Consider the following 21041-nt stretch of genomic DNA (forward strand, 5'->3'; position numbering starts at 1 on the left):
GGCACTACAGTGGCTTTAACTAAGGCTTAAGTATTTTTAGCATAACTACATTGATTGTAATAAACATGAAACTACTAACTTTTCTTGTGCCCCTTCTCTGTTAGCAACAAGTTGCTCCCACAGATGATGAAACTGGAAAAGAGCTTGTTCTGGCGCTCTATGATTACCAAGAGAAGAGTCCCCGCGAGGTGACTATGAAGAAGGGAGACATCCTCACCTTACTCAATAGCACCAACAAGGTATGCTCTTGCCTTCTAGTTTGCTGAGTTGCTTGGCTCACTTTGTGTTGTGTAAAAGCATTCAAAACAGTTAAAGCATTTGCACGTTTAGCCCATGTTCCCATTCAGCACTTTACCATACCTCTTCAGCTCATTCTCATGACCCCCCTATAGCTGCCAGCTTTTCTAATTCAGATAAACAACATATGCTACAGGGCTTGTGTCTGTGAGAAAAGTTACTTTGCTACTGTTGAGGAGTTTTTGACGAGGAGACATGTGGAAGTAAGACCTAGATGTCTTCAAGAAACAAGTTTATTTGAACTGACCTCCATTAAAAGAGCAAACTGTTGCAAGCATCACTGGATTTCTTGTGTTAACAGAAGCCCCTAATTGGCAGCTTTCAGTTGCTCAGCATACGTCGTGCTTCATGCTTGCCTTATGGGGTTGTTTTTTTCTTTCTAGGACTGGTGGAAGGTTGAAGTTAATGACCGTCAGGGCTTTGTACCAGCTGCCTATGTGAAAAAACTTGATCCTGCCCAGTCTGCATCCCGAGAGAATCTCCTGGAAGAGCAAGGCAGCATAGCATTGCGACAGGAGCAAATTGACAACCAGTAAGATCTAACTGATGAGATACGACGCCCATCCAGCATTGCTGGCTTGGCCTTTGTCTCACATATGCCAGAAGCTTAGGCTGATGCCCCTTACATTAGGGAGTGATTAATTGGAGCAAAACAATGGGCTCCTTTACCTAGGGGCACCGTATTGAGTTGTTGTATTCTTATTCTAGATTTTCTTGTTGCTTTTCCCATTTTTTTAACTGTAAAACTCATGACACTAGATCTCAACTTGCTGTCTGACTTCAGTATTTTATGTGTTCTTTTGTTGTTGTACCTAACGACTTAAACTTGTTTGTGAGTTATATCTGTCCTAAGCAGCTCTCGTATTTGTAGTTGTCACTTCTTAATGTGTGATCTGTTTTGAAAAGCTTTCTTGAATTTGGTTACATAAAGTACAGTACTCTCCCTATACAGGGCTGCCTCTGGAGGTAATCTCCTTAGGAGCTGTGACTGCTTTGGTGCTAGCTCATTAATTTTTTTCCTGAAATGTGGTGCCATTATTTGTTAGGCTAAAATGTGCCTCCCTCCCTTTTTTTTTTCTTTTTCTTTTGCAAATAGAGAAAACTATGGCTGCTTGGTGATGACCTCCTACAGCACATGGTAGTTGTAGATTAGTTCCAGCGAGTGCTGTGGGTGATAGCTGTGAGCTACTGGCTCATCTTATCAAGCCACTTGGAAACCAAAGCTGAAAGTTTTATGCATACTCCCATCTGTTTGTGTGGCTGTGCTGTCATTCTACATGAGAATGTCTTCCCACTCAGTTGTTTTGAGTCACCAGTTATTACAGTGACATACAATAATTGCTAGCTTTAGCTCTAGAACTAAAAAAACAAATCAAAAAGCAACAACAAAACAAAAAAAAAGAGGGAACTTGTGCCAGTGAGAAGAAAGTATGCTGGAAAATAGTGATGTGTTGTTGAGGATTTTAGTCATGTTTAACTTTCCCTGTGTTTTTCTATGCTGCTTTTAAGGACTAGACCAGGGAGCCAAGGAGAGAGGTTCACCCTTTACAGTCACATGGCACAACAATCAGGAAATGAGGAGACCTTATAGAGAGGGTTCAACTGTACTGCTGAGGTTTCTGTATGTGAATTGTACTCCTGGTCTGATTTGCTTTGTTTGCTTCTGAATGACACCTAATTTTCTCCATTTAAATGTGAACTCTTAACCATCTCCTACCACAGACAACCCATGGATGGAGCTGCTGCTTTCATTAGTTTTGTTAATCTGACTAATTTTTTGCATGCATTTGCTGTGCTCCCTCTGTCTGTGCAGGACTCTCATAACTAAGGAAGTCGGCAGTGTATCTCTGCGTATGAAACAGGTCGAAGAACTGTGAGTAGGATTAGCCCTTTCTAAACCATGCTGTCTCTGTGCTGTCACCCTTCGTTCTCCCTTAGTTTGTTTCTTTCTTTGGGAAAGCTGCTCCAAAGATCCGTGAAGGAAGCGATTTCTGTCATGTGAATTAGTTTAGTTTAGATGAGTGTCGTGGTATGTGTTTCATGTGTTCTTTATGGCGAGTTATCCGCCCAGCTGCTTATCTGGTTGGTCACCTCTGTGCTGCTAAATTGGTTCATGACGTAGTTTTCTGTTGTGCTGATTTTGCTTACCAAGTGAAGCTTTAGTGATATCTAGACTGTTTTCTTTAAAAGCATCTCTGAGATGCAGATATAAATATTATTTTTTGGTGTAAATATAGAAAAAATATATACCAAGTAATATATCACATATGAATGCCTTACAGTTTGAGAAGGGTGGAGTTATCATAGTTCATCATAGCAAGTGACATTCATGCTGGGTAGTCAAAAAGCGTTAGTTTATTTAATTAAGGTGATTGGTTTTTATTGTAACATTAACATTAACTTAATTTTTGAACTTGTTTTCAAGTCTCCTGAAAAAAATACCAAGCTTGTATTATGGTCTTGGAAGTTGCTGGGAGGTGCAAAGCAGCAGTGGCTGACTGTGTTTTCATAGAGAATACATCTTGAGAATCACAAGTGAAAGTACTACGTTAATCTCTGAAGTGTTACAAAGCAACTTTGAGGGAACACCTGCTTCTAAAGGAATTTTGCCTCAGATCCTCTGAGCTTTGGGAGTATTTAATACCTAAAATTGTATGAGACAAACGTCTACGGTCAGGGCAGGCTTCAGATCAGTGTTTTCCTGCATGCAGTAGCTCATTGAAGTCAGAGTGCTTCCATTCACACCTAATTTGACAGATTGTTAGTTCCTTTCTATCCAGCCTAAATTGGGTAGTTGGGAAACTACAAAGTCTGTACTTCTGTGGAAAAATTTAGAGTTGATTATCAGTTTTATGCATTGACATTACAGTCCAGGGTGCCAAGGGTTTTCTTCAACAGACTTTGTCACCTCTGAGTTATTGCTTAGGAAAATTCTACATGGTTGAACTCTTCAAGTTTTGAGGCATAATTGCTTGGTATTTGCGTGTGTGCTTCAAGGTGGGAAATCAAAACATCATCAGGCTACCCTTTCCCCACTTGATGCCTCTGCATGTGTCTCAGCAGTGGTTTATGTTACTGGATATAACAGCTTCAAAATTGATATCTTCATGGCTTACTAATGAGAATCAGTTGCTGCTGTTGATCACTACAGTAGACCAATGTGCAGTCTGATTCAGGATATTAAAAAAGTCATCCAGATGCAGCTAGAGTATCTCATCTTCTGGAAGTCTTAAAACAGGGTAACAGTAAGAGTGGGTGTTAAGGGTATGGCTTTCCTGAATGCAGATTCTTTGAAAACGGGTGTTATGCATTGCTAGAGAGATCTGCAATTCAGTATCAATTACTGTAAAACTTCTGTTGGCTTTTTTTCAGCATTATCTTGGGGGAGGTCTTGAAGGATTGTGTCTAGTTGGTTACCAGGAATCAAATAGGAGACATCAGTTTTCTTGTGGTTTTAAATAAAAGGCTCATCTTTTGAGGTTTATTTGCCTGTTCAGACCAATTTAAATATTTTTGAGGTTTTACTTTGCATTTATTGTGATGTAAATGAGGCGTAATTTCACTGATGTTGCTGGGAATTCCACAGATACATAAAACAGTGCATATGAAATGAGTTTCACGGGTTTCCCTGTTGAATATAGTTGTGACTAATATTTTTGAAAAATTATTATTTCTTTGATGACACATTTTGCACGGAATAACAGCTAGGTAAGGTGTGTATATCCAATAGCTGACAGGTCAGAGGGTTTTGGTAATCTGATGGCAAACTTGATGTGCTACAGGAAAATCCTTCTCAGACCCTATGGAGTCATTCCTGCACTGCGATGCTGCTGTAGCTTAAGAGCCTGCCCTGACCTAAGCTGCGACTGGGGTTTGGTTTTGCCCAGTGAAGTGTTGCATGTGGGAGGTCTCATTTTGCTGTGCATTTCCAGATAGAGGAGAAACATGAACGTGATTAGGTAAACGTGAACTATACAAGTAGATCATTCTGGAGAACAGTGCGTAGGCTGCAGGGATTTCCCGCTTTTTGGTGATACCAGTACTTGGTAAATGACTGTGACTCTGCTTGTTTCAGTCTGACTGCTCCCTGCTTTCCTTTTCTGCTTGTTCCAGGTATCACTCTCTTCTTGAGCTGGGAGAAAAACGGAAAGGCATGCTAGAAAAAAGCTGCAAAAAATTCATGCTTTTCCGTGAAGCTAATGAGCTTCAGCAGTGGATCAATGAGAAGGAAGCTGCACTCACAAATGAGGAAGTGGGTGCTGACCTGGAGCAGGTGGAGGTGCTACAGAAGAAATTTGATGATTTTCAGAAGGTGTGTTGTGATGCTGCATAATGTGTGTGTTGGTTTAGGTCTCTCCCCTCAGGCTTTCCCATTGTATGTCCATGATAAGTTTTCATAACTGAGCATAGTTGAGAAGGAAGTATAGCTTTGATTGGAAATAAAAGGGTTTATATGATTTTTAATTTAATTTTATTTTGTGAGAATAGAGAGAATCCCATGTGCAAAAGTCTTCAGTGTGGTTACAGTCTCCAGGTTGCTACACGCTTCCCAGCTCCCTGAGAACTGGCAGCCTCTTTCAACACGTTCAAGTACAGAACCTGCCAAGCTTTGGAGAATTTTCATTTTGTGTAAAGCATAACCTGCAGTTAAGCTGTTGCTTTCCTTTCCCTTTTTGTTGAACAGAAAGATGTGTTTTAGTTTCCATCTGTAGAGTTTTTCCCAAGATACGAAAAAATAGCTATCTGCTTCTCAGAATGCTGGTAGGCTTTCAGTTTTATTTTTTCTCCCAATATTTGCAATACTAGTTAATTTTCTTTTCTTTGCATGAGGTGTGAAAGCATTGCTTGGGCAGATGTATTTATTCTGTCCACTTTGTTAAGATGCTGGGACTGAAATGTAAAGATGCTTGACTATGTACATGGGAAAGGAGGGATTTGACAGTTCTGTGGACATTATAGTCTTTACAGCTTGAACACTGGCTGACAATTAATTTGAGCCGACCTAATATTGTAGGTGAGATGATGATAGCAGTTACTGGATTTGGGTTGATTTAAAATAAGCTAATGGTTGAAGTTAAAATGTGTCACCTGTTAAAATTTAAATGCAAGTTCTCCACTACTACTTTTTAAACCAGGTTCTCTTTCTGCTTTATAGAAAGCTCTCTGTCAGTCTGTTTGGCTGGAAGCACATAAGTGTTTTAGTAAAATTACTTTTTAAGTTGGCTATTTAGCTTATCCATGCAGTAATACGGATGATAGCTTTTGATCTTCATGGTGGTGGTGTTGTGTACCTGACAGTTTAAAGGTGTATTACGTTCCTGGTTGTTAATCTTTGTGTACGGAAAACTCCAGTAGTGTATTTCTTTAATCCATTGGTGCGTGGCGTTGGCAGCTGGGGTTTCTTGCCGTAGTCTCTCATTCATTGTATATTCACTGTTAACTGTAAAGGTCAAATGTGCTGAATTCCCACTGTTTACAAACCGCCTGCTTTTTGGCACCCCTGGTGTGCCAACTTGTTCCACGCTTTGCTTGTGCGAATGTTAATGCTGTGATGTTTTACTGTTCTGTGCAGGATTTGAAAGCTAACGAGTCACGTCTGAAGGACATAAACAAGGTTGCGAAAGACCTGGAGTCGGAAGGGTTGATGGCAGATGAAGTGCAAGCAGTACAGCAACAGGTCCACTTCTTTCCTGACTTAATCTAATCTTCTTGACAAGCAAAAGGCTTTCTTCCTTTCTTTTGTCTGTTGTCTTCTGCTTTGTGTGTCATTGCAGGATTTTAGCTGTTATTTTTGCCCTCTGGTCTGATAGTGCTGGTATTCTAACCAGAGATGTTTAATCCCTCTTCTGTAGCGTGGCCATCACAAGGGAACCCTTTGAATTGTTTCCTTCTAAGTAGTGCTATGGCAAACTGCACCATCTAGAGCTTTTTTCTGTTTTTTTTAGGAATGGAAAGTCTTTAAAAATAACATTAAAAGACATGGAGAATCCATGCATTAGCTCGGTCACAAGGGTACCCTTTGAATTGTTTCCTTCTAAATAGTGCTATGGCAAGCTGCACCATCTAGAGCTTTTTTCTGTTTTGGTTTTTTTTAGGAATGGAAAGTCTTTAAAAATAACATTAAAAGACATGGAGAATCCATGCATTAGCTCGGCTTCATGTAAATGTGAAATTTCAGCATTAATTTCTTTGCAGGAAAAATAGTCAGAAATGCTCAGGGAAAAGGGAAACAAAATAGGGCTCAACTTACAGTGAAGAGGTTCTGTGTATTTTCTGCTTTGCTTTTTCCAGTAGCATACCTGGGTTTTTCTCCAGCTTTTCACATATATTTCTGTAAATAATTCTATCCAGTGCCAGAAGGGAATTGTAGCAGTTTGTTTATTTTCTGAACTCTAAGGTGATGTGTTGCAGTAATCAGACTCCTATTTCTGCTACACTTTTAGGTTGTGCAAGCACTATTGGGCTTAATGCCATACTGGTAACTAATTTGTGGAAGAAATGTTCTCAAAAACAGTACAAACTTTTTTTTTTTATTAGAAAATAACAAATTGTTTATGTTTGTCCTTTTTCCTTTGCAGGAAGTCTATGGTATGATGCCCAGGGTAAGTGTTGATTTCTGAGATAGCGTGGCAATTACAGCAGGTTTGGGATGTACCAGTAGAAGTTCAGCCATAATTGTCGTCCGTTTCCATGACGGAACTCAATAATGACTTTGAATGGACATAAAAAGATAAGATAATCTTTGATCCCTTTATTTCCTGAGTGTCTTACCCCACATCACGAATCAATGCAGGGCAGGATAACCCCAAGTGACAGAAATACTTCCTTGTAAAAATTCATTTACTCTTTTAAGGATTTGGACATGGAGAACTTTCCAAGATTTTTAACATACTCTGATAGTTTTAAGTTTTGCTTCCTATTTAAAGCTGTTTCTTCACATTTTCCAACAGGATGAAACTGATTCTAAGACAGCCTCTCCTTGGAAGGTGGGTGTCATTGCTTTGTAAAGTAAAACTAAAACTGTAGCACATCATCTTTTCTAGACTGTACACCTTCTCATATGCCTTTCTCTTGTCTTTTTTAAAGACTGTTGACAAAGTGATTTTAATGGTGTCCTAGTCTGAGCAAGTGTTTGGGTTGGTATTGATTTAGGGTTAATGTCTTTCATTTTGCTTGGCTTGTTTACTTCAGCAAGCACGCTACAAACATTTGTTGAGCATTCAGCAAGAATTTGCATTCATGTACTTGCATACACCTTCTCTCAATATATAAAATCATCATATAGGTACTACTCTTTGTTTTAAAAATAAAAGCCACCTAGGTAAAGTAAAATATGTCAGCACTCTGTTTGCAGGTGTGATTACGAAAATAACTGGGATCGGCTTCCAGCAGAATTACTTTAGCCACAGAAATGCTGACAGTCCGTTTTACACCTCTGCTGCGAAGCTCTGTTCTGTTTTGAGTTTGTGCTGTAAAACTGTTTCCAGTTTTTATACTAATGGTTTTAGGTACTGCATGGCCACTGGCATGAGTTCTTTTTCTTATGCAGCCAGCAGAAAGGAATGTGTTTATTCCTGGAAGTCAAAGCCATTTATGTCAATATTCCCTTAGTAAGGAATATATTGTGTGTGTACAGCAGTATCTTTGTCTTCCATTATTCATCACTACCTCATTTTCTACTCTAGATCGAAGAAGCCTTTCTCCATTCATCAGTGGTTTGCAATGGAATAGCTGTCATCCAGCATTGTGTTTTTCTCTGTAATACTTCGTTCCCATATTTCATGTCTTACATCCACCCTCTTAGACTTAAAGTTGTTGTACATCTTTTAAGCTGTGTGAATGTGAGATAAACAGATCAGTGTGTGCTATATTGACTGCACTGTAGGAAATGCAGCTGTGTCAACAAGAATTGGTGATTTTTTAGACATTTTTTTGGATGGGACACAAGTACAGTGAATCCCAGCAGTCTCCTAATACCGTAGCATGCTAAGTTTTTCTCTGTGATATCTGCAAAGGGATTAAATTTGCAAGTAATTCATCATTGTCAGAAAAGTAGGTTGCATATTGGAGGGAATTGGTCATATTTTTCTAATGAACCTTTACCGATTTTGATGATGATCCAGAAATACCTGAATTAACTGCGAAGTTGATTTTGCCAAAAACTCAGCCAAGAGTTGAACGATTTGGATGATTTTTATTTTTGTCCCTATGACTAAGGGTTTGGGGTTGTTTTAATTTACTTATTGAATATTGCCTTTAAAACTTCTCTTTTCTGTCCTTATTAAAACTACCGTTGTTTGTTTCAGTTTGCACTAACGTGATAGTACTCACTTGAAAATTTCTAACTGTTCCTACTCTGATGTAGAATACCTTAGGTACTGCAATTACTTATTCTTAGTTGCTTTTATAATTGACTTGCATTGATTTTCTTATTGTTTGCTTCTCTCTTTCATCTTAAACAGTGTATTCAAAACACTGTTCTAAAGAAGTATATGAAAATTAAAGAATTCAGCAGTTTTCACTGAAACCTCTGTTTTCTGCCTTTTCATGCAGTCTGCACGTTTGATGGTACACACAGTGGCAACCTTTAACTCAATCAAGGTAATAAATAGAGCTCTTTCTGAGCTGATTTAAAAGCTGATAAGTTTTTTACCCTCCCTCTCCATAGTCTTTGTTTTTCATTATTCTTTATAAGCCGTTTTGAATGAACTTAATGAAAGAAGTATTGATGTATACAGCATTTTCTTAAGTTACATCAATATGTGATTATATACATAAAATAATTTGTTTTTAAATCTCGGGAGAAACTCTTAAAATCGTTTTATTTAACTCGGCTACTTGAATTTGTGCATTCTTCTGGAATTAAGCAGAACATTTTCACTTTCATCTGTAATGAAAGGCTGATCTTGATTTTTCATTTATCTGATTGACACTTGATGAAGTTTATATTCTGTAGAACAAAGCAGCATAGCTAATTTAGGAAATGTTCCAGCGTTGCTGTCAGTGTTCTTGGTAGACCCCTGAAATAAAGCCTATAAGAATGGGGATGAAGAAGGGGTTGTTGGCACGTTTGCAAATGTCAGCAGAGGGAAGAAGGTGCGGGTAAGCGTAGTGAACAAAACGGTACTGGTTACTAAAGTTTTCTGTTTAACATCACAAAGTTTTAGTGAGTCCAGCACGAGAGTTTTCTTGGGTGAACAGTAGTGCTGTCAAACTGGTCTGCAGTATCAGTGGGGTTCTTCTCTTTGGTTTGCAGGAACTGAATGAACGCTGGAGATCTCTGCAGCAGTTGGCAGAGGAGCGAAGCCAGCTGTTGGGCAGTGCCCATGAAGTCCAGAGATTCCACAGGTGAGGTGTTTGTATTGTATTTGGTCTTAATTCAGTAAAATACTTTGTCTTTTAAGAGGAGGACCTATTCTAAACAAATCATATTTAAAACCCTAGCTTGTTCAGTGAAAGTTGGACCATCAGTGGTCCACAAGAATTCTTTATATTCTTCTTTGACAAAGACAGACTTGTTAACATGAAAGTGTGAAATTGCTGTGAGCTTGGGAGGTCCGGACTACTGTCCTATGTTGCCAAAGCTCACTTTTGTCATCTTGGGAAATAATTTCATAGAACCATCAGCTACCTGAGCTTCTCTGGAAATTGGTGACGTGCCAGGTATCAGAGATCCTGGTGTGACCTCCAGTTTAATTCTCTTCTTGTCTTTTCTTCACTCAAATCAGAGATGCTGATGAAACAAAAGAATGGATAGAGGAGAAGAATCAAGCATTGAATACAGACAACTATGGACATGACTTGGCCAGTGTGCAGGCTCTGCAGCGCAAACATGAAGGCTTTGAGAGAGACTTGGCAGCTCTTGGAGACAAGGTGAGATTGTGAGGAGGACAAAACCAAAAGCTTTCTTTTTATCTAGCAGAAATGATTGAACTATAGAAAAGATGCTTTTTGTCTTCATTGTGTTTATTTCCCTGTCTTTAATTCTAGGTGAATTCTCTTGGTGAAACTGCCCAGCGTCTGATCCAGTCCCATCCAGAATCTGCTGAAGATCTCCAAGAAAAATGTACTGAGTTGAATCAGGCTTGGAATAGTCTGGGAAAGCGTGCTGACCAGCGCAAAGAGAAGCTTGGAGATTCTCATGACCTGCAGCGTTTCCTCAGTGACTTCAGGTAAAAATGCTGTTCCCCTTCTCTCAATTTGTCAGTCTGGTATATTATTAGCAAAGGCTTATTGTTCCACAGGGATATTTCATGGGATGGTTCACAAAAGGACTGTTCTTCCTGTTCTGACTTATTTCAATGGAGGAAGCAAAAGGGTTCACAAAAGGACTGTTTGTCTTGTTCTGACTTATTTCAATGGAGGAAGCAAAAATTCTCTATTAATGTGTGTTCACAGGGACCTTATGTCTTGGATCAATGGAATCCGGGGCCTGGTCTCCTCAGATGAACTTGCAAAGGATGTGACTGGAGCTGAAGCTTTATTGGAAAGGCACCAGGTACGTGAAAGATAAGTGTGTATCATAAACATCAACAAATGCTTCTTTTTTCTGATACTTTCCATTTAGACTTCCAAAACCAGATCAGTTCCAGCTTTGCCATCTATTTAGTAACGTATCTCTGTACCTTACAGGAGCACCGCACTGAAATAGATGCAAGAGCTGGCACTTTCCAGGCATTTGAACAGTTTGGACAACAACTTCTGGCTCATGGACACTATGCCAGCCCAGAGATCAAGGAGAAACTGGATATTCTAGAGCAGGAACGGACAGACCTAGAGAAGGCCTGGGTCCAGCGCAGAATGATGCTAGACCAGTGCCTAGAACTACAGGTACTCTGCTGCATTTTTAAAAGGAAAAATAACTCCTCCTTTCATAAGAAGCTTTATTCTTCCATAGTGATGAGCAGTGTTCTTGCTCTGTCTTTCTCATGCTTTGGAGTTGTTTTTTTTCTCCCTAGCTGTTTCATCGGGACTGTGAACAAGCTGAAAACTGGATGGCTGCCCGAGAGGCTTTCCTAAATACAGAAGATAAAGGAGACTCCTTAGACAGTGTGGAGGCACTCATCAAGAAACATGAAGACTTTGATAAGGCAATCAATGTCCAGGTGAGGAGTGCAGCTGAAGTAAAGGGATAACAGTTTAGTTTTTCTTATGCAGATAATTAGCAGAAGAAGTTACTACCATATATGGCTTCTAAAGCTCACTTCTAAATACTCAGCCATGTGGGATCTGTAGCAGAAGTTTAGAAGTTGCTAATGCAGGTAGGGATGAATTTCACTGCCTACAAGCAGTGCAGAAATAGTGGCAAGTATTTGTATAAATTTCTTACTAATTTGAAATTAGTATATTTTCAGTTTCCTGTAACAGGAAGCTGCCTGCTTTTATTGAGGGATCATACTGCTGTAGCTTAAAGTCCAAAAGAGACTTCTTTCCTGAACAGCACAGATGAAAGATGTTCTGAAGTTGAACTCTCCAGTCCTGTAGAAGACAGACTTCCTTCTTAGAATCACATTTACAATAATGTATATTTAAAGAAAAAGAAGTCTTGTTCCATCCCACACCCTGCTCATCACTTCACTTTAAGGAATCACAGTTCTAATTTATGGCTTCTGTTTTTAATAGGAAGAGAAAATAGCTGTCCTGCAGTCTTTTGCTGACCAGTTGATCTCTGCTGATCATTATGCAAAAGGAGTCATTGCAAACAGACGCAATGAGGTTCTGGACAGGTCAGTGTTGCCCTGGTAGATGGGACGCAGAAAGAAAATGCTCTTTGGCAGCATTCTGTAGCTGTTCAATGTGGTGCCACGTGCAGTCCTTGTTTTTCATTCAGTGTACATATTTAATTGCATACAGGTGGCTTCGTCTGAAAGCTCAGATGATTGAGAAGAGGTCGAAGCTAGGGGAATCTCAGACGCTCCAGCAGTTCAGTCGTGATGTGGATGAAATAGAAGCTTGGATCAGTGAAAAGCTCCAAACCGCGAGTGATGAGTCATACAAGGATCCCACAAATATCCAGGTGAATGTGATCCTCAGCTCAGAAACGAAAATTCAACTTTTAACTTTGCAAAGCATATTCTGGTTTGAAAATAATATGCTCAGGAATTTATGTTCAGCGATGGCAGAATAATGCACCATCTTGGACTTAGTCTGCCTTTAACAAGGAGAAAATGGAAGTTTCATTATGCATGAAAGGAGACCCAGAAATAGAACTCAGTTGGTAATTATTGATGCATATAATTAATAAGATATGTGGTATCTGCCGCAGCAGGTTTCCTGAAGAAACCCCTGAGTAGCTATTCTCTTTCTCCCAGCATCTAGATTATAAATTAAGGAAATGGGAGTTCTTGAGTCTCATCTATGTCTTATGTTCTAAAATGTGAAGTCTCATTTATTTTTCAGTATTGAGAAATAATTAAAGTTACCTCTTCTGTTTTAATACTGGTTTATGAAGTGGTATGAGTGCACTGAACTACTTCTCTCAATCTGTTTTATAGCTTTCCAAACTGCTGGTAAGTAGTTTGGACTAGCCCTGGTATGTGAATTTGTTTTCTTTGCAAAGCTTATGTGTGAGCACAAGGTCTGGTTGCAGTCTGTTGCTCCATCCATCAGTTCATGCAGTCTCTTTGTTTTCTATTAGTTCTTGACCTACATTCAGGTACAGCTATTGACCTTCATTTTGGGGCCTGGCTTTTTTGTTAATGCCTATTCAGCATCATTTATTTATGTATTTGTTTTGCAGGTGTTCTGCATGATCTGTTTAATTTGTGGTGCAGTAGTGATGTAGCTCAGTGTGGTTTTTAGGAGTTAGCCCACAGAAAAATTGATTTCTTTTTCAGAAATTTGGCTCTTGGGCCTGTCATCCTCCTGTCTGGATCTGCAGTGATGATGATTTAACACATGGTGCACAATGTCCGCTCTGGCTTGCATTTGTAGAATCAAATGCTGAAGATGGAGCATTCAATAAAATGATAGCCCTGGATGGCTTAGTTCTTGTAGCAGTAGTGTAGAAGTGAATAATATAGAAGGAACACTCCAGAAAAAGATATGTATCAGGTAGAAAGCTGACAGAACTTGTAAGAGTCCAAGTAGTGGGGTAAATTGAGGATATATGAAAGGAGAAGACAGAACAAAGAAAGGGGAAGCTAAATAAAATAAAAAAGGAAAGAATCCTTTAGGCTGTGGTACATAAATATTTTACTTGAAAAAATAGGATTTTATATCGAACAAAAAAAGGCTTGTCTTCAGTTTGTTGCCATGGTAATTATATGGAGATATGCAATTGGCAGCTTTTCAATTAAATTTTACATGTTGGTAAATCTAGCTTTGAAGGCTGTGTTTTAGTAATCTCAGCATTCAAGATTAAGAGTTCCCAAAATAAAGCAGTTCATGCAGAATTTCTCATGCCAGCGCTATAGTATTTGCAATCTTTTATTTTTAATCTAACATTTCCTTTCATTCCATTCTCTCAGGGCATTGTACACCCATGCCCAATGTTACTAGCATTTCCAGTTAATACTTGTAAATTCTGTCTTGTCATTCTTGTGCTACTGTTATCTTCCTGGTGGGTGGATGGATCGTGTATATGAGAGAGAACTGCATACTCCCTCCCACGCCAAGGCTCCTATTGTTCTCATGGTGCTCTCAACTCAGCAGAGAAATTTTTTAACAAATAATTCACAGCTATTCTTACAGAGATTCTGGTTGTTAATTCACAATTTTAATATATAATGTGGTCATGTATGACTGACTGATATCAAAACCATGCAGAGAGCAGCTGCAGCAGTGACTTCTCTTAATTACCTGTAGATTAGGAAGGGAAGTAGAAATTTGTGAAATTACTACAGGAGTAGAAAGGATCATCTACCGCACATCTGCTTAGGGTGTGTGTAATTGCTGCTTTTCAAAGGTGATGGCACTGAAAATGAGAAGGCTTTACTTGAGTAACAGCTAAGCGTCATGCAAAGAACGTTGCATGGGCATCTGTGAAACGCAGAAGATGTTCCTTGAGTTGTGTGTATCAGCTCAGACAGCTTTGCTAGGTCAAAGCTTGATGGTTTCTAAGTTTAATGAGTGTTACTGTTGGAGTGAGCAATGAGCATTCTTACTGAGAGAGAACGTCCCTAGATCAGGCTATATAGGAACCTCTTCAGGTCTGTAGGTAACTTGTGCTCTCTTCTTGGCCCATGAGAACAATGTAGGAGCCCTTTGAGCAGTCTCTAACGTTTTTGCTTTTGTCATATTCAGAGCAAACACCAGAAACACCAAGCGTTTGAAGCTGAGCTCCATGCCAACGCAGATCGGATCCGTGGAGTCATCGATATGGGGAACTCGCTGATTGAAAGAGGAGCGTGTGCTGGCAGCGAGGATGCTGTGAAGGTCGGTGCAACAAGTCTTAGAAGACTGGCTTAGTTTTTGCTTTGAGAAGTGTTTGGATTATTGGGGCAGGAGAGTGCCCCTTGAAAACAGGTCTTATTTTATAGAAGCTTTTCTGTTTCAACCATGTAGTAGAAATCTGTGCAGTCATTCTGCTTTGTTCTTAAGGTCGAGAAGTTTTGCGATCCTGTGATCGGGATGTAAAAGTTGAACTGAATTATTGCTGGGCAGCGTGAAATAGCGACCGTGTAATTTGCAAACCTGAAATCAGCAGCCAAACTTGTACCTTATTCTGGTTTTGCATTTATCAGAACTTATGTTTTTAGTTTGTAGTGTTTATCTCTTCCATTTTTCTAACAGGCACGCCTAGCTGCCCTGGCAGACCAATGGCAATTCCTGGTACAGAAATCAGCAGAGAAGAGTCAGAAGCTGAAAGAAGCCAATAAGCAACAGAATTTCAATACTGGAATCAAGGACTTTGATTTCTGGCTTTCTGAGGTAACTGAGATTGGGATTATTTGCAAGTGCAAGACTGTTAGATCTGATTTCTGGTTCCCTTTGCTGATGTTAGACTTTGCAGAGTACAGTCCGCTGTTGAGCAACTCTAGATTTATTTAAAGAAAATATTTTTTATGACTAAAAATCTTGTGGATATTTTTATGTTACTTTTGAACAGAAAAGTGAGAAGTACATTTGCATAGAATCTGTTAGGAATTAAACAGGTGATGATTACTCACACTGTAGAAAAATGAGGAGAGAATTAGCTTGCACAGTTTTCAAGACATTATTGTTTCATGGGTTTTGTGAAAAAGCAGCTCATTCTCCATCCCTTTTTTCCTTCACCACCCCAGGTGGAGGCTTTGTTGGCATCTGAAGACTATGGGAAGGACTTGGCATCCGTTAACAACCTTCTGAAGAAACACCAGTTACTGGAAGCTGATATATCTGCTCATGAGGTACTGCTTTCTCTCTTAGTTTTGGAAGATAAATCACAGCTATCAGCAAATTGTACAGATACCACTTCAGTACACGCTGCAATTGAAACATTTTCTAGATAAAAGCTGTGACTCTGTGCAGCTGTCAGATTATGATTTTTGTATATATCAAACACAGAAAGGAGATCCAAGCAATTCACACACATTTTCACCCATGTTTCCAGGATCGTCTGAAGGACCTGAACAGTCAGGCTGATAGTTTGATGACCAGCAGTGCTTTTGATACTTCCCAAGTGAAGGATAAACGTGAGACCATTAATGGGCGCTTCCAGAGGATTAAGAGTATGGCAGCTGCCCGCCGTGCGAAGCTGAACGAGTCCCACCGTTTGCATCAGTTCTTCCGTGACATGGACGATGAGGAGTCTTGGATCAAGTGCGTATTTTGGAAGTTGTAGGCTCTGGCATGGGGGCATGTGGTTACTGCCAGCTTGCTGACAACATTCATACTCTGGAGTGTGGTATTTTAACTTGCCTTTTCCACAGATATTTGTCTCTATAAGAAATCACCTTTTCCCCTCATTCAAGGAGAATTACATTCAAAATGGCTTCAGCACTAGTTTGGGTGTGGGATTTTTGGTCAAACCACAAGAAGGAAAGCTCTGAATCGGAAAAAGTAATGCTGTTTAGAGCTGGACCAGATAACCGAAATTCAACTTTAGTCTTTTTGGGAAAGCTCCTAGCAAAAATTCAAACTACTTTTTCAGTTTGAAGTACTTTTTGTGTTCTAGCCAGTTGTAATTAATCAAGTCCTCTTCCCATATTAGTGTTAGTATCTTGGGAGGAGGGAAAGAAGGGAGCCTGGTAGAAATCATTCAAATTGGAGCACTTTCTTGTCATGCTTGTAAAATAAAACAATACAATTGGACAATGGCAGGTAAACTTTGCCAAAGGTACTGATCTTCATAGAAAGAAAACAGTACAGAGAAGCTCTGTCCTTCAGAGAGAAAGGATGGGCCCTCTGCTGCCTTCTTTTCTTACGTTACCCCTGAATGTGCGGCCAGGAGCCAGCTGCTCTTTGCTGATAACTCATGTAGGCAATTTTCTACGTCAAAGATTTTTGTGCTGTGAAGAGTGTTTCCTTGTTTGCAGTGTTTTGGTTTGTTTTGGTTTTTCAGGTTTGACCTGTAGAAGTGATTTTCAAATTTTATCTTTCTCCTCTTTTGTATTTAGAGAGAAGAAACTGTTGGTGAGCTCAGAGGACTATGGCAGAGACCTGACGGGTGTGCAGAACCTTAGGAAAAAACACAAGCGCTTAGAAGCAGAATTAGCTGCCCATGAACCGGCTATCCAGGTAAACGTCTTTCTTCTTGACAGATTTCTCTAGAAGTAACATATTGCATGTTTGTGGCAAATAGGAAAACCAGTAATAGGTTTGCTGGAATCCAAATGCAATGCATAAGAAGAGGGGAAGTGACGTTGCATTAACTGTGTTTCTGCTTTTGCAGGGTGTTCTTGACACTGGTAAGAAGCTTTCAGATGATAACACAATTGGAAAGGAGGAGATACAGCAGAGACTGGCTCAGTTTGTGGATCACTGGAAAGAATTAAAACAGTTGGCAGCTGCTAGGTGTGTGAGACATTTGTGTAAAATTCAGTATTCATTAAAACAGTTACATGGACTTGACTGGATTTACTGAATTTCAGGGGTTTAGGGTATGGATTATTAGTAATACAATGTAATAGCACTTATCACTGATGACAGACTCGAAGAGACCATTGAAAAGTTTTAGTGATAACGTTCCTCAGTACAACACAGGTCTTTTTTTGAGGTGTGCTGTGTTTAGCCTCTTCTTGCACCAGTTGGAAACCACAGACTTGAAATTAACTGGCTTAAATCCACTACCAGGATGTTTTTCTGAATAGAAGCTGTTGAGAATAAATAATTTGGTTTAGTCCTTCAGTAGGTGCAGGCTTTGTGGCCTAGTGAATTTCTGGAGCTGTAGGCATTGCAGTCTGCTGCTGGAGAAGTGAAGTGGAAATGGTTGTGTGTTTAAGGTTCAGTCTCTGTGTGTTCTTAGGTTTTGTGCTGCTGTAATTTGTTTTTACATCTTACATCTAAAAGCCATAAAGCAACGCTAATTTTACCTTTCTTTGCCCGTAACAGGGGTCAGCGTCTAGAGGAGTCTCTGGAGTACCAGCAGTTTGTAGCAAATGTTGAGGAAGAAGAAGCCTGGATCAATGAGAAAATGACACTGGTAGCCAGCGAGGATTATGGGGACACACTTGCTGCTATCCAGGTAAGGAGAAAGTTGTCAACTTTCCGTTGTTCTTACTGTGGTGGTGTTGGTTAGAGCTTAACAAACCTTGTCTTTAACTGTCTTTCCAATTTAGAGGTTATCATTGGTTCCTTTTGAAGGCCTGCATTGTAAAAAAACCCCATGAATTCATTTTATAAAAGCACCCAACTATGTTATTTCCTGTAGAAAAGAGTTGCAGTTTGGTGTAGTTTTGCATCTTGCATTTTGATGGGCAGTCCTGGTTAATTCAAACGGCTGAAGTTCTATTGGAAGTCAGTGTCAGTCTCCTTTGTCCACAGAGAAGCAGCAAGTTGTGCTAACCACCCGAGATTAATAGTTTTTGTCAGAAGTTTATTCTAGCTGATTTATAGCAATAAATTCCCTTTTTTTAATTATTTTTAATAAGTGGTAAGAAATTATTTTTTTAAGTGACTGTGTCTCGTATTTGTAGGGCTTGCTGAAAAAGCACGAAGCATTTGAGACTGATTTCACTGTCCACAAAGACAGAGTAAACGATGTTTGTACGAACGGAGAGGACCTCATCAAAAAGGTGAGTATAAACTCATAAAAAAAATTAAATTCAAAGGCTACTCAGGGCATTTTCACGTCAAAGCAGACTTACTCTTCTTTGAGGACTGATTTGTCATCTCTTTGAAAAGAGCTCTTACTCAGTTTTTGTGGCTGAATAAGCTGCTGGTGTTAACTGCTTTCAAAGCTATTTCTTGGACTGTGGTTGTACATTGAGAACAAAATCTTTCAGTTGAAGACTTTGCTCTGTCATCAACTTACGGGATCCCTTGGAAGACCTTAAGATCGTGTGGTATGCATTTTTTTTGATCCTGTCATGTAGAACAATCACCACGTGGAGAACATTACTGCCAAGATGAAGAGCCTCAGAGGCAAGGTGTCAGATCTGGAGAAAGCAGCAGCTCAGAGGAAAGCCAAATTGGATGAGAACTCTGCCTTCCTGCAGTTCAACTGGAAAGCAGATGTAGTGGAGTCGTGGATAGGTATGTTCTGTATTGGGGCACAGTACCTTGTCACAAGAAACTGAAATGTTTCTTTATTTCAAAAGATCTCACATAGCTTCTCACTTGCTGTCGTAACGAGCAGACCTAAACCCAAAGTAATCAGCAGTGCTATACCCGGTTTATGCTTCTGGGGTAACCTAATTTGGATTAGGGGGACCGTGTGAGATAGAGGTCGACGTTTTTACTGGATTTGTTTCGTTTTTCAGGTGAGAAGGAGAACAGTCTGAAGACAGATGATTATGGACGCGACCTCTCTTCTGTGCAAACGCTGCTCACCAAACAGGTTGGTGCTAGTGCTGCTTCCACCACATGGGTGATGGAGAGAACAAGCAAACTTTTCTGGAATACACAAGAATCGAGTATTTATGTTTAAAATATATGCAGGATGTTGAGATGATTTAAAAAACACACTTCAAAATATTTTGTTCTTCTTGTAATGCTTCAGGAAACTTTTGATGCTGGACTTCAGGCTTTCCAGCAGGAGGGAATCGCAAACATCACCGCTCTGAAAGACCAGCTACTGGCAGCCAAACATATCCAGTCAAAGGCCATTGAGGCTCGGCACGCCTCCCTGATGAAACGCTGGAATCAGCTACTTGCTAATTCTGCTGCCAGGAAAAAGAAACTCTTGGAGGCTCAGGAGCATTTCAGAAAGGTGAGTGGCCAAAACGTGGGGCAACAAAAATCTAATTGTTCTCTTTGTAAAAAACATTCAATGCTTGCAACTTCTGCAGCTTTTTCATTTGCAGCTGTTGACTGCGGAGCTCCTGGAGACTTGTCGTAAGAATTTTTGAGATGCTTGCAAGAAATAATTAATAAAGGCAAACTATCACTGATGCATGTTAATTCCAGATCAACTCGTATGGAATATTTGCATTACTGTGTAACTGAACTGAACAGCTGGATTGTTTTTCTAGGTCGAGGATCTGTTCCTGACGTTTGCAAAGAAGGCGTCTGCTTTCAACAGCTGGTTTGAGAATGCGGAAGAGGACCTGACAGATCCTGTGCGCTGTAACTCGCTGGAAGAAATCAAAGCACTGCGAGAAGCTCATGATGCTTTCCGTTCCTCACTTAGTTCTGCCCAAGCTGACTTTAACCAGCTGGCAGAGCTTGATCGCCAGATCAAGAGCTTCCGTGTAGCCTCCAACCCATACACTTGGTTTACTATGGAGGCTCTTGAGGAAACCTGGAGGAATCTGCAGAAAATTATTAAGGCAAGTCAGAGAGAGAGAGAGAGAGACTCTTCATCATTTATGACCTTTCAGAGCTTCCCTGGAAGTTGTCTTCCAAGATAATTAATACAAGAATTTGACATTATGCTAGAGATGGAAATATCTCAAAATTTGGGAGAAAAGAAAAATTTCCATTAGCTATATACTTGTGCTATTGTTCTGTTGTTTTAGTGGTCTTCCATTTGTGGTCTTTCAAAAGACAAAGCATGAGTCCCTCACTTCCCAACTGTAAAAGAAGTTTATTGTTCATGCTATGCAGTCAAGTCACTGCTGGTTCAGTTCCAGTTCTCAAGATTCCAGTAGGAGTGCTCGGTGGTGTCCTCCTCCATGATTTTGTCTAGATATCCAGGACACGCTTTGAGCCCTCAGTCTTGTCCTGGTATGCAGCTCCTCAGTTTCTGTTTCTTTCTTACAGGGCGAGGACAATCAGATTATTTCTCTGTTTGAAATTATTTTTGTTCCTTTCTCAGGAACGTGAATTGGAGCTGCAGAAGGAGCAGCGAAGGCAGGAAGAAAATGACAAATTGCGCCAGGAGTTTGCTCAGCACGCTAATGCTTTCCACCAGTGGATTCAGGAGACCAGGTACCGTTTGTCTTCCCAGGAGCGGCCCATAGAGAGTTCCTCAGCTATTGTTTGTATCCATCCTACATCTCTCTGGTCTGCCTAAGTTGTAAATGTCTCCTGCTGATACACAGCTATTCAGGACTGAAGCTGGGATTTGAGGGAGGCCCTGTTAGCCAGAAACACCAGACTTTAAAAATGTTTCTGCTTTCAAATTCATTTTCCTGCAGTAATTCCAGTTGTCCAGGATTTCACTCTTCTCCAGTTATTCCTGCCTTAGTCTGCAGTGCAGCTGGGGGGTGGGGAACAAACAG

The 21041-nt window shown here is 40.0% G+C and overlaps 1 protein-coding gene across 5 annotated transcripts in view; it reads left to right on the forward strand.

Moving 5' to 3' along the window:
- The window catches only part of SPTAN1 (spectrin, alpha, non-erythrocytic 1), a 44494-nt gene that overhangs the window by 16539 nt on the left and 6914 nt on the right, over window positions 1-21041 (forward strand). For 2 of the 5 annotated variants that reach the window (XM_010194736.1, XM_010194735.1), the window contains exons 20-49: window positions 105-239; window positions 681-829; window positions 2111-2170; window positions 4411-4609; window positions 5870-5974; window positions 6876-6899; window positions 7248-7283; window positions 8851-8898; window positions 9554-9645; window positions 10026-10170; window positions 10288-10469; window positions 10696-10795; window positions 10930-11127; window positions 11256-11402; window positions 11920-12023; window positions 12151-12313; window positions 12792-12806; window positions 14542-14673; window positions 15031-15168; window positions 15522-15626; window positions 15830-16038; window positions 16836-16956; window positions 17111-17232; window positions 17770-17902; window positions 18354-18452; window positions 18753-18912; window positions 19140-19216; window positions 19379-19588; window positions 19851-20147; window positions 20636-20748. In XM_010194736.1, the coding sequence (XP_010193038.1) occupies window positions 105-239; window positions 681-829; window positions 2111-2170; window positions 4411-4609; window positions 5870-5974; window positions 6876-6899; window positions 7248-7283; window positions 8851-8898; window positions 9554-9645; window positions 10026-10170; window positions 10288-10469; window positions 10696-10795; window positions 10930-11127; window positions 11256-11402; window positions 11920-12023; window positions 12151-12313; window positions 12792-12806; window positions 14542-14673; window positions 15031-15168; window positions 15522-15626; window positions 15830-16038; window positions 16836-16956; window positions 17111-17232; window positions 17770-17902; window positions 18354-18452; window positions 18753-18912; window positions 19140-19216; window positions 19379-19588; window positions 19851-20147; window positions 20636-20748 (3818 nt within the window). The remainder of the gene's footprint in view (window positions 1-104; window positions 240-680; window positions 830-2110; window positions 2171-4410; window positions 4610-5869; window positions 5975-6875; window positions 6900-7247; window positions 7284-8850; window positions 8899-9553; window positions 9646-10025; window positions 10171-10287; window positions 10470-10695; window positions 10796-10929; window positions 11128-11255; window positions 11403-11919; window positions 12024-12150; window positions 12314-12791; window positions 12807-14541; window positions 14674-15030; window positions 15169-15521; window positions 15627-15829; window positions 16039-16835; window positions 16957-17110; window positions 17233-17769; window positions 17903-18353; window positions 18453-18752; window positions 18913-19139; window positions 19217-19378; window positions 19589-19850; window positions 20148-20635; window positions 20749-21041) is intronic. The other 3 variants (XM_010194737.1, XM_010194738.1, XM_010194739.1) reach the window with 3 other exon arrangements.

This window comes from Mesitornis unicolor, unplaced genomic scaffold, assembly GCF_000695765.1.
Source record: "Mesitornis unicolor isolate BGI_N332 unplaced genomic scaffold, ASM69576v1 scaffold8731, whole genome shotgun sequence".
In the NCBI taxonomy this organism is placed as follows: Eukaryota; Metazoa; Chordata; class Aves; order Mesitornithiformes; family Mesitornithidae; genus Mesitornis; species Mesitornis unicolor.